The 12,898-nt window shown below is 41.5% G+C and overlaps 1 protein-coding gene across 1 annotated transcript in view; it reads left to right on the top strand.

Annotated features, from left to right (window-relative positions):
- The window catches only part of MINDY4B (MINDY family member 4B), a 40,816-nt gene extending 29,090 nt beyond the window's left edge, over positions 1–11,726 (top strand). The window contains exons 11-12 of the mRNA XM_032629382.1: positions 9,761–9,941; positions 11,584–11,726. Coding sequence (XP_032485273.1) covers positions 9,761–9,941; positions 11,584–11,726 — 324 coding nt within the window. The remainder of the gene's footprint in view (positions 1–9,760; positions 9,942–11,583) is intronic.
- Positions 11,727–12,898: the final 1,172 nt, after the last annotated feature.

Below are 12,898 nucleotides of genomic sequence, written 5' to 3'. Positions count from 1 at the left end.
AAAGCATCTAGGTTTAAGCATTTTATGGGTACTTAGGGACTCCTGCCTAGGGTGGGTGCTCTAAATCAGAAGGTTCTACGTAGGCACTGGTAATAGAAACCTAATATAAGAAGGTTTCTGAGTTCAAAAGAAAACCAACGTGCTGCCTGACAGATTCTGCTGTCGAGGTGAAACCCCTCCTGTACCACTGCATCTGTCTTCCCGAAGTGAATCTCCTCTTACTCGGTGACAAAATTGCAGAGATTGCGAAAACACACGTCTTTCAGTCCCAATGTCACAGCCCAGTGGGTGAGATTAAAAAATGAAAAAGGAGCTCTCATTAGATGACATGGCAAGGCCCCCAGAGCCCAGCAGAAGGATGGTTCCTGCAGCACACAGCCAGCTCCCCTCAGGACGAGGCACTATTTTGAAGCCTCCCGTCACTTTTCTATTTGAAGGTACAGGTTTGAGTGTGAGGTTCCAATACCTAAGTGAGAACATAAAGCAGTTGGAGTCTAACACCATCTGGAAAGCCTTAGGAGGTTTACATTACCTTCGCACCTGCCACAGAGAAGAAAAATCAACTCTGGTTTTTAGAAGGGACTGAAGCCATTTATATCTTGCTGGATTTATTCCCCCGGCAGCCCTGGCAGAGCACATCACCATCCGAGTCCTACCCTCTTCCCTTTTTACACTTTCCCTTTAAAGAGACTGATAGGAAGATAGCCAACCCTAAAAGTACCAGGTGAAGCTCCACCCACTGTTCTCTACCACTGAGTCACTGAGGTAGTGCCCTGCAAACGTGACAACATCCCTGCAAACTCACTGAGAGAAATTACATCAACTCAAGTTCCAGGTGGCAGAGATGAGAGTCCAACCACGAGCACTCATGCACACAAATTGTCACCAGGAATCAGCGAAAAAAGCACAACACTTCCGACACCTTTCTCCGGTTCAGATCACCAGCTGGGGGCCTTGGGACTTCAACATCAAGCTCGCTGTGCAAAGGCATACTGTAAGAGCCATTGTTCTAGACGGCGGCATAGGAAAGCATTACGTGGACTCCATCCTCACCCTCTGGTGCTTAGAATTGTCCCATCCTTCTTCCTATCTTCATAACTTTACATTAAATGATACATGTTATGGAAGGCTTGATTGTTGCATGGAAGGCTGAACACACTGGGCTCATTACACTATGAGTGAATTTAAGGAGAAAGGTATTTTATTTATAGCACCACTGTATCACAATTTAATTTCCTTCTTACCATGGCAACATGAGGCAACACGCACAAACTCTGCATTGGTGGAATCTCACCAATAAAACATATTTAGAATCCTCCTTTGGGGGAGCTTGGCTGATAAACTGTGTCTACCCCAAAGCAATACAAATTCTTTTTTTTTAATTTAATTTTATTTATTTTTTTATACAGCAGGTTCTTATTAGTCATCCATTTTATAAACATCAGTGTATACATGTCAATCCCAATCTCCCAATTCATCACACCCCCACCCCACCCCTCCGCCACTTTCCCCGCTTGGTGTCCATACGTTTGTTCTCTACATCTGTGTCTCTATTTCTGCCCTGCAAACCGGTTCATCTGTACCATTTTTCTAGGTTCCACATATATGCGTTAATATACGATATTTGTTTTTCTCTTTCTGACTTACTTCACTCTGTATGACAGTCTCTAGATCCATCCACGTCTCTACAAATGACCCAATTTCGTTCCTTTCTATGGCTGAGTAATATTCCATTGTATATATGGAACACATCTTCTTTAACCATTCGTCTTTTGGTGGGCATTTAGGTTGCTTCCATGACCTGGCTATTGTAAATAGTGCTGCAATGAACATTGGAGTGCATGTGTCTTTTTGAATTATGGTTTTCTCTGGATATATGCCCAGTAGTGGGATTGCTGGGTCATATGGTAATTCTGTTTTTAGTTTTTTGTTTGTTTTTTTTCCGTACGTGAGCCTCTCACTGTTGTGGCCTCTCCCGTTGCAGAGCACAGGCTCTGGACGCACAGACTTAGCGGCCATGGCTCATGGGTCCAGCCGCTCCGCTGCACGTGGGATCTTCCCGGACCCGGGCACGAACCCGTGTCCCCTGCATTGGCAAGCGGACTCTCAACCACTGCGCCACCAGGGAAGCCCTATTTTTAGTTTTTTAAGGAACCTCCATACTATTCTCCATAGTGGCTGTATCAATTTACATTTCCACCAACAGTGCAAGAGGGTTCCCTTTTCTCCAAACTCTCTCGAGCATTTGTTGCTTGTAGATTTTCTGATGATGCCCATTCTAACTGGTGTGAGGTGATACCGCATTGTAGTTTTGATGTGTATTTCTCTAAAAATTAGTGATGTTGAGCAGCTTTTCATGTGCCTCTTGGGCATCTGTATGTCTTCGTTGGAGAAATGTCCATTTAGGTCTTCTGCCAATTTTTTGATTGGGTTGTTTGTTTTTTTAATATTGAGCTGCATGAGCTACTTGTAAATTTTGGAGATTATTCCTATGTCCGTTGATTCGTTTGCAAATATTTTCTCCCATTCTGAGGGTTGTCTTTTTGTCTTGTTTGTAGTGTCCTTTGCTTTGCAAAGGCTTTTAAGTTTCATTAGGTCCCATTTGTTTATTTTTGTTTTTATTTCCATTACTCTAGGAAGTGGATCAAAAAAGATCTTGTTGTGATTTATGTCAGAGAGTGTCCTTCCTATGTTTTCCTCTAAGAGTTTTATAGCGTCCGGTCTTATATTTAGGTCTCTAATCCATTTTGAGTTTATTTTTGTGTATGGTGTTAGGGAGTGTTCTAATTTCATTCTTTTACATGTAGCTGTCCAGTTTTCCCAGCACCACTTATTGAAGAGACTGTCTTTTCTCCATTGTATACCCTTGCTTCCTTTGTCATAGATTAGTTGATCATAGGTGCGCGGGTTTATCTCTGGGCTTTCTATCCTGTTCCATTGATCCATATTTCTGTTTTTTTGCCAGTACCATACTGTCTTCATTACTGTAGACTTGTAGTATAGTCTGAAGTCAGGGAGTCTGATTCGTCCAGCTTCGGTTTTTTTTCCCTCAAGACTGCTTTGCCGATTCGGGGTCTTTGGTGTCTCCAAACAAATTTTAAGATTTTTTGTTCTACTTCTGTAAAAACTGCCATTGGTAATTTGATAGGGGTTGCACTGATTCTGTAGATTGCTCTGGGTAGTATAGTCACTTTCACAATAGTGATTCTTCTAATCTAAGAACATGGTACATCTCTCCATCTGTTTGTATCATCTTTAATTTCTTTCATCAGTGTCTTATAGTTTTCTGCATACAGGTCTTTTGTCTCCTTAGGTAGGTTTATTCCTAGGTATTTTATTCTTTTTGTTGCAATGGTAAATGGTAGTGTTTCCTTAATTTCTCTTTCAGATTTCTCATCATTAGTGTATAGGAATGCAAGAGATTTATGTGCATTAATTTTGTATCCTGCAACTTTACCAAATTCATTGATTAGCTCTAGTAGTATTCTGGTGGCATCTTTAGGATTCTCTATGTATAGTATCATGTCATCTGAAAACAGTGAAGTTTTACTTCTTCTTTTCCAATGTGTATTCCTTTTATTTCTTTTTCTTCTCTGATTGCAATGGCTAGGACTTCCAAAACTAGGCTGAATAATAATGGCGAGAGTGGACATCCTTGTCTTGTTCCTGATCTTAGAGGAAATGTTTTCAGTTTCTCACAATTGGGAATGATGTTTGCTGTGGGTTTGTCGTATATGGCCTTTATTATGTTGAGGTAGGTTCCCTCTATGCCCACTTTCTGGAGAGTTTTTATCATAAATGGGTGTTGAACTTTGCCAAAAGCTTTTTCTGCACCTATTGAGGTGATTGTATGGTTTTTATTCTTCAGTTTGTTAATATGGTGTATCACATTGATTGATTTGCATATGTTGAAGAATCCTTGCATCCCTGGGATAAATCCCACTTGACCATGGTGTATGATCCTTTTAATGTGTTGTTGAATTCTGTTTGCTAGTATTTTGTTGAGATTTTTGCATCTATATTCATGAGTGATACTGGTCTGTAATATTCTTTCTTTTGTAGTATCTTTGTCTGGTTTTGGTATCAGGGTGATGGTGGCCTCATAGGATGAGTTTGGGAGTGTTCCTTCCTCTGCAATTTTTTGGAAGAGTTTGAGAAGGATGGGTGTTAGCTCTTCTCTAAATGTTTGATAGAATTCACCTGTGAAGCCATCTGGTCCTGGACTTTTGTTTGTTGGAAGATTTTTAATCAATTTCAATATCAGTGCTTGTGATTTGTCTGTTCATATTTTCTATTTCTTGCTGGTTCAGTCTTGGAAGGTTATACCTTTCTAAGAATTTGTCCATCTCTTCCAGGTTGTTCATTTTATTGGCATAGAGTTGTTTGTAGTAGTCTCTTAGGATGCTTTGTATTTCTGCTGTGTCTGTTGTAACTTCTCCTTTTTCATTTCTAATTTGATTGATTTGAGTCCTCTCCCTCTTTTTCTTGATGAGTCTGGCTAATGGTTTATCAATTTTTTTATCTTCTCAAAGAACCAGCTTTTAGTTTTATTGATCTTTGCTACTGTTTTCTTTGTTTCTATTTCATTTATTTCTCCTCTGATATTTATGATTTCTTTCCTTCTACTAACTTTGGGTTTTGTTTGTCCTTCTTTCTCTAGTTACTTTAGGTGTAAGGTTAGATTATTTATTTGAGATTTTTCTTGTTTCTTGAGGTAGGCTTGTATAGCTATAAACTTCCCTCTTAGAACTGCTTTTGCTGCATCCCATAGGTTTTGGATCATCGTGTTTTCACTGTCATTTGTCTCTAGGTATTTTTTGATTTCCTCTTTGCTTTCTTCAGTGGTCTCTTGGTTATTTAGTAACGTATTATTTAGCCGCCATGCGTTTGTGCTTTTTACGTTTTTTTTTTTCCCCTGTAATTGATTTCTAATCTCATAGCGTTGTGGTCAGAAAGGATGCTTGATATGATTTCAATTTTCTTAAATTTACCGAGGCTTGATTTGTGACCCAAGATGTGAACTATCCTGGAGAATGTTCCGTGTACACTTGAGAAGAAAGTGTAATCTGCTGTTTTTGGATGGAATGTCCTATAAATATCAATTAAATCTATCTGGTCTATTGTGTCATTTAAAACTTGTGTTTCCTTATTAATTTTCTGTTTGGATGATCTGTCCATTGGTGTAAATGAGTTGTTAAAGTCCCCCACTATTATTGTGTTACTGTCGATTTCCTCTTTTAGAGCTGTTAGCAGTTGCCTTACGTATTGAGGTGCCTCCTATGTTGGGTGCATACATATTTATAATTGTTGTATCTTCTTCTTGGATTGATTCCTTAATCATTATGTAGTGTCCTCCCTTGTCTCTTGTAACATTCTTTATTTTAAAGTCTATTTTAGCTGGTACGAGTATTGTTACTCCAGCTTCCTTTTGATTTCCATTTGCATGGAATATCTTTTTCCATCCCCTCACTTTCAGTCTGTATGTGTCCCTAGGTCTGAAGTGGGTCTCTTGTAGACAGCATATATATGGGTCTTGTTTTTGTATCCATTCAGTGAGCCTGTGCCTTTGGTTGGAGCATTTATTCACTCACGTTTAAGGTAATTATTGATATGTATGTTCCTATTACCATTTTCTTAATTGTTATGGGTGTGTTTTTGTAGATCCTTTTCTTCTCTTGCGTTTCCCACTTACAGAAGTTCCTTTAACATTTGTTGTAGAGCTGGTTTGGTGGTGCTGAATTCTCTTAGCTTTTGCTTGTCTGTAAAGCTTTTGATTTCCCCATCGAATCTGAATGAGACCCTTGCCAGGTAGAGTAATTTTGGTTGTAGGTTCTTCCCTTTCATCACTTTAAGTATATCATGCCACTCCCTTCTGGCTTGTAGAGTTTCTGCCTAGAAATCAGTTGCTAACCTTATGGGAGTTCCCTTGTATGTTATTTTTTGTTTTTCCCTTGTTGCTTTCAATAATTATTCTGTCTTTAATTTTTGTCAATTTGATTACTATGTTTCTTGGCGTGTTTCTCCTTGGGTTTATCCTGCCTGGGACTCTCTGCACTTCCTGGACTTGGGTGGCTATTTCCTTTCCCATGTTAGGGAAGTTTTCAACTATAATCTCTTCAAATATTTTCTGGGGTCCTTTCTCTCTCTCTTCTCCTTCTGGGACCCCTATAATGCAAATGTTGTGTTTAATGTTGTCCCAGAGGTCTCTTGGGCTGTCTTCATTTCTTTTCATTCTTTTTTCTTTATTCTGTTCCGCAGCAGTGGATTCCACCATTCTGTCTTCCAGGTCACTTACCCGTTCTTCTGCCTCAGTTATTCTGCTATTGATTCCTTCTAGTGTATTTTTCATTTCAGTTATTGTATTGTTTATCTCTGTTTGTTTGTTCTTTAATTCTTCCAGGTGTTTGTTCTTTAATTCTTCTAGGTCTTTGTTAAACATTTCTTGCATCTTCTCGATCTTTGCCTCCATTCTTTTTCCGAGGTTCTGGATCATCTTCACTATCATTATTCTGAATTCTTTTCCTGGAAAGTTGCCTATCTCCACTTCATTTAGCTGTTCTTCTGGGGTTTTATCTTGTTCCTTCATCTGGTACATAGCCCTCTGCCTTTTCATCTTGTCTATCTTTCTGTGAATGTGGTTTTTGTTCCACAGGCTGCAGGATTGTAGTTCTTCTTTCTTCTGCTGTCTTCTCTCTGGTGATGAGGCTATCTAAGAGGCTTGTACAAGCTTTCTGATGGGTGGGGCTCAGTTCCCTCCCTGTTGGTTGTTTGGTCTGAGGCAACCCAACACTGGAGCCTACCTGGCTCTTTGGTGGGGCTAATGGCAGACTCTGGGAGGGCTTATGCCAAGGAGTACTTCCCAGAACTGCTGCTGCCAGTGTCCTTGCCCCGTGGTGAGCCACAGCCACCCCCCACCTGTACAGGAGACCCTCCAACACTAGCAGGTAGGTCTGGTTCAGTCTCCTGTGGGGTCACTGCTCCTTCCCCTGGGTCCCGATGCACACACTACTTTGTGTGTGCCCTCTAAGAGTGGAGTCTCTGTTTCCCCCAGTCCTGTCAAAGTCCTGCAATCAAATCCCACTAGCCTTCAAAGTTTGATTCTCTAGGAATTCCTCTGCCCATTGCCAGACCCCCAGGTTGGGAAGCCTGACGTGGGGCTCAGAACCTTCACTCAGGTGGGTGGACTTCTGTGGTATAAGTGTTCTCCAGTTTGTGAGTCACCCACCCAGCAGTTACGGGATTTGATTTTATTGTGATTGCACCTCTCCTACCATCTCACTGTGGCTTCTCCTTTGTCTTTGGATGTGGGGTATCTTTTTGTCGAGTTCCAGTGTCTTCCTGTCGATGACTGTTCAGCATTTAGTTGTGATTCCCGTGCTCTCGCAAGAGGGAGTGAGCACACGTCCTTCTACTCCGCCATCTTGAACTCGCAATACAAATTCTTAACAGAAGATTCCAGTCAAACAGGTCACATGGTGCTCAGAGGAATGAAAGGGGCATGATATTTGGCTGGGTTCCATTGGGAGGTGCTCAGCTTTGGTTTTGTGGGACTCCCTTTAAACCAGGTATGTTCTCAGCTGTAATCCGAAGGCTCACCCCTCAGAGTTAAAACCCAAAGTGCTGGGACAGACATTTTCCTCTTGACCAGAATCTCTCAAGGCAACCGGGACTCTGCCTGTTTAGTGTGGGGTCTCTGGGTGATCACTTTGGGTGTTGGAGATTGTTATATTTATAACTACTTCATTTTCCTCCTACTTTAATAAAATCTTGAGTAGCTTGGAGTTCAGGAAAGAAAACCATTGCATTGTTGCATAAAATCACAACAGTGTGGTGTCAGCCCTTTGCAGAGTATGAATCTGAGCGCCTGTTGAATTTTGCCTACATTACAAAGATTCCATGAAACAATATCATATATGCCTACAGTCTATTACATCCATCCACACATAATATACAGGCAATTTCCTTTGCTTAAAATCAGCCAGAACATCGACCTGAAGTTCAAATGGAGTGGCTTTTGATTACAAACAGCCCTCAGTTTCCTAATTGGTTGATCCATGTGTTCCAACCTTAACAATTCCAAGTCATATGGATCATATTTTGATTACACATAACCTTAGCACAGGAGGCACCATCGCAAGAAGGCCTGAGAAAGAAAGAGCTTATTTTATAACTATGAATGGCGACAGTGTTCTTTGGAACTTGGGGGTGGCTCCTGGAACTTAAACACATGGGGCTGCTTCAATGGCACATCCTCTGTGTTTTATTTCCAACGTAGCCAGTGGGCGACTTGCCCCACGTTTGGTGTGTGAGAGGCTCATGTTATACTCAGCCCAGAGGGGCCAGTGCTGGTGTGGCCCCACCTGCACCCACTATGAGCATATCCAGACTGGGGTGCTGGGTTTGCACCCCTTTTTCCAACTGTCAACTAAAACTGAGGTCATTTCTTTTGAACACAGTAATATAATTTTTCTCCAGTAGCTGAAGAGAAAAGCTTAAAGACAAAAGCACCTCTGATTCACCCACTCACCCACAACTGAAGAATTTAAACTCTAGAAAAAGGAAGAGATTTGAATAGAGCTATTGAGAAATCAGAATGTCAAGTTATTAGCCTTTAGTACTTGGGTTTACAAAACACGTGATCATTTTCTGAAAGCTGGATTTCCCACACAAAAGAATTTGCTCCTGAGCACACAGGACAACTTGAAGGACTGAGAAGAAAAGAAACAGAACTGAATCCTTTTGTCATGTGAAGACGTGCCAGGGCTGAGGGTCCAGAGCTCTCCCTGTCATCGTGGGAAAATGATGGGGTGTCCACGTAGCTCATGTTTATCTCTTTAAGTAGAAAAAAAAATTTTTTTAACATTAATGAGTTTCAATGGCATTTAAAAAAATGTGCTTCCCTGCCTCTTCAAACAATACGGGAGACACCATTAAGAAAAATACACTATAATATCGAGATACCCTCAGGGGCTACTGCAGTGTGCAGGACCCTTTGTTACGGCACCTCCCAGAGTGGTGTTTTTGTGAATCTAATGCACTAACTTGAAAATTCAAGGCTGAATTGACAGTTGCCTGGAAAAACCAGATAACAAGCTGATTAAATCAGTGAACTTAAAATTATAGGTAATATTAAACTAGTACACTCAGCTCCAAGTACCTCTTCACAATTGATCTACACGTTAACACGCAGATATAGGTATATCTGTGTGAGTGAGGGTGTGTGTGTTCCCCGTATTTCCCAGAAGCTTTTTTTTGTATTCAAAATATTCACTACTTCCATATTCTAAATAGTCTCTTTTTCCTATATTCTAAATGGTTAGTGCTGCCTGAATGACCACCTGCTGAATGAAATACTGTCCTACCTTGGGAACGGGGGTAAATACACTAGTCAACAACAAAGACCACTTGACGTTCTCTTGTTCCACCCCTACAGGTCTATTTCAGTTTATCTATTTATTCTCCGCCTCACTTCCAAACTGAACTGAGATGGTTCCACCTCCTCCGTGAGCCCATCCCCAAAATGTTTTAAAATACAATCCATGCAGAGAAAGACTGCAGCGTCACCCCCACACCATTCATAAATGCAAATTCATTCATGATGAAGCTTTCGTTTGAAATCTCCCTTCACACACTGCACCCTGCACAGCTCCCAGCGCAACGCCGAGCCTCCAAGCTGCTTTTTGATCCTGATGCCATATCAGCATCTTCCACAATGTGGCCAAATCTCTATGCTCATCTGCATTCCCCTCTCCCCTTGCAGGTGGGCAGCATGCTGAAGACTCCCAAGTTACCTATTTGGCTGTGCAACATCAACGGAAATTACAGCATCCTTTTTAGCACAGACAGGCAGCTGTTATCAGACTGGAAAGTGGAGCGCCTCTTTGATCTGTACTTCTACAGTGGCCAGCCCGCACAGAACAAGCCTGCGTACCTTACCGTAGGTGAGCATTCCAGATCCCAAGCGCCCTGACCTTTAATGCGCTCAGAGAGATGCGGCTACTGCCGGTTCACAGCTCATGCTAGCTCTACAGGAAGATGTAGAAGTGTGATCTCTGAGATGAAACATAGGCATCAATCCCATGGGCCTAACCTAAGCATTGTAACGTGGAAATTCTAAACCTGCTTTAAATAAGGGCAGGGGGTCCGGAAGTAGCACAGAGGAACCAACAACTTTTAGGTAAGAGAAAAAACAAAAGGTTGAGAGTCAGATTTCCAAAACAGTCTTCCCTAGGGTCTTCTATCTGCGAGCACAAGGCATGTAATGCCCAAGGAAAGAACTAGAAAAACAAAGGGATAGGGGCAGGGGGGTTCCAACTGGTCTATTCTATCCCAAGAACAAACATCAGATGATCAATCATCCTGGGACATAGTAACGAAACTGAGAGGGCATTTGTGTTCAGATTAGTTCAAAAAGCATTTTTGAGGCCTACTAACAGCCAGCCACTAGGAAAGCAACGATAACGAAGGCACAGTCCCAGCAAACCTTAGAGGTTCTGCTCCAAGGGCGACCACACAATCCACTTCAATTCCCACCATATTTTTTTAAACACGTGAGGAAAAAAGACTAATCTTAAGATGTCTTTAAACATTGGCCTTTTGGACAAGGGAAAAACCATGATGAGACTGGGAGGCTGTATCTGGTACCTCGGCACCATAGATGGAGCCTTGCTGATTTGATGTCTGACTCTTTGCATTTAGTATCACAGGTCTGGTGTTAAGCAACTTGTCATTATTAGGACTAAATTTGGAAAAGTATCTTAGTGACTGCTTTATCTGTGTGACTCCTAATTCTTTTTCTCTACTTATGAGAAATATCTGTATAGATATATAGATATACATGAGCCCATTTCATTCAGTGGGACATTGACAATACATTCCTTAAAATATATTATTGTTTCTACTTTACTCTCTTCTTCGAGGAAAGCATCGTTTTTTGTTTTTGTTTTTATTAGCTCACATGCATGGCAAGCATTCTGTTCCAGGTGCTGTGTTGAAGACTTTACATACATTATCCCATTAAATTCTCCCAACAGTCGTCTGAGGTAGATACTATGGTATTTATTTTACATAGAGGAAACTGAAGTGGCCAAAAAATGATTTCTAACTGAGTAAATGAGGCTGAGAGATGTTAAGTACCCTCTCAAATGTCATTTGAGACCAACCTGGGCCTGGAACTCAGTTCTTGACTACTCATGAGAATACTTTGCCCTTCACCCCCAAATGCAGAGGTACTCTTAGAAGCACTGAGAAGCAGTAAGCTCTCTCTTTTCTTGTTTTTCCCGACAACATCTGGTGACCTACACCCAGCTCTATGTGTCCCACCTGGTGCTGGACCATGCCATTACACGTCATCAATATTCCGTTTCCGAACTCTACAACAACCCAGGTTATCATGGTCATGTTTTGTATGGGGTGAGTCTAAATACCATCATCTACTAGAATCCCCCTCTGCTTACCCAGTTCTAGGAACACAGCTTCCTGAACCCAACTCCTGCCCACCCATCCTACATTCCTTCCTTCCTGGCTTCCTCCAAAATGGTATACATAGGCTGGGGTTTAAATGCTGGCTGTTTCCCCCCTCAGATACTCATTCCCATCACTGGGAAAGAGTCCGACATGAAGATGAACACAGGCCAGGAAGACGGTTTTCTCCAGTGGAGGCAACAATCAGAACCAAGTGGAGAGAGGCCACCATCAACTGGAATGGAACCGTTCCCCTTTACTAAAGAGAAAGCCAGGATGTGCGATGAAGTCTGAAGTGTCAGCACCGCTGGGATACAAAGCCTAATTGGGAGAGAGACCATTTCACATCTACATTCCTCATTCCGAAGCCCCACCAAACCCCACACCCCGTGAGCAGTCTGTTCTTTCTTTGGTCCTCTATGAACTGTCTACTTTCTATATCAGTGCTGTAGGAGACGTACAGGCCACTTACTGCAGCATCTGGAAGGTGTGTCCTCTACACTCACCTAGACTGGTGCCTTCATTTTTATTCAAAGAGAAACTGAAGTCTCTTTCCTTCACTTTCTCTCCAAATTCCTCTCTTCTCGGTGTGATTCTCCCCGGGGATTATGGAAGCAGGGAGCTAGCTTTCATTTGGGGATGAAGTTATCAGTAATACACCATCAGATTTTTAGTTATGGCAAGAACTCAAAGATTTCCTGGTATGAAGAGCATTCCCTTCCAAGGTTACATTTTGAGTGCCCACATTAGCAAGCTCTTGTCATTAAAACAGTAAATGGGCTTGAAGTGGGGTCTATTCCTGGTAGGCTGGCTATTGTAGCTGGCTGGGAGTTCAAGCCATCAAGGAGAGCACACAGAAGGAGAGATTCTTTCTATCAGTGCTATGTTTGCTTCGTTTCTTTCTAAGCTGGATATAAATACATAGACGGACAAACAGATAAACTGAGAAAGAAGTCTGATTCCTAGACAAAATAAAATTAGATACAAAAATAAAATGTCTTCTTATGTCACTGTTCAAGGGGGAAAACAATTCTTCTTAGAATATGATCTTTCCCTGTCCTGTCGAACGCTTACACTTTTTCTGTAGAAATACACAGAGCAAGACACATATTCTGTCTAAAAGAAGCACATGGGGACCATCTAGACCTTTTTCCTACCCACCCCACTAGTCCACCGACTCATAGAATTAGGGCTTTGCAGTCATAAGCCAAAGGTTCGTTTGCAAAGAACCACTTGTCTGCACCCGCTGTCCAAATTAATTTGTTAAGTGCATTTTCTTTTGGCTCAAAGAATAATGTTTCAGCTTGAGAAGCATATAGAAAATGAAACTTCAAGATGAATAATAAATTATGTCAAAAGAAAAAGGCAATATGGCTTGGATTGCTGATTACGGTATCCTTATCATTGATGCTTTCATTCGGGATTTTAAATACGT

Source organism: Phocoena sinus, chromosome 4, assembly GCF_008692025.1.
Source record: "Phocoena sinus isolate mPhoSin1 chromosome 4, mPhoSin1.pri, whole genome shotgun sequence".
NCBI lineage: Eukaryota > Metazoa > Chordata > Mammalia > Artiodactyla > Phocoenidae > Phocoena > Phocoena sinus.
The sequence above is the reverse complement of the archived record's forward strand: the minus strand, read 5'-3'. Positions and strand labels throughout refer to the sequence as shown.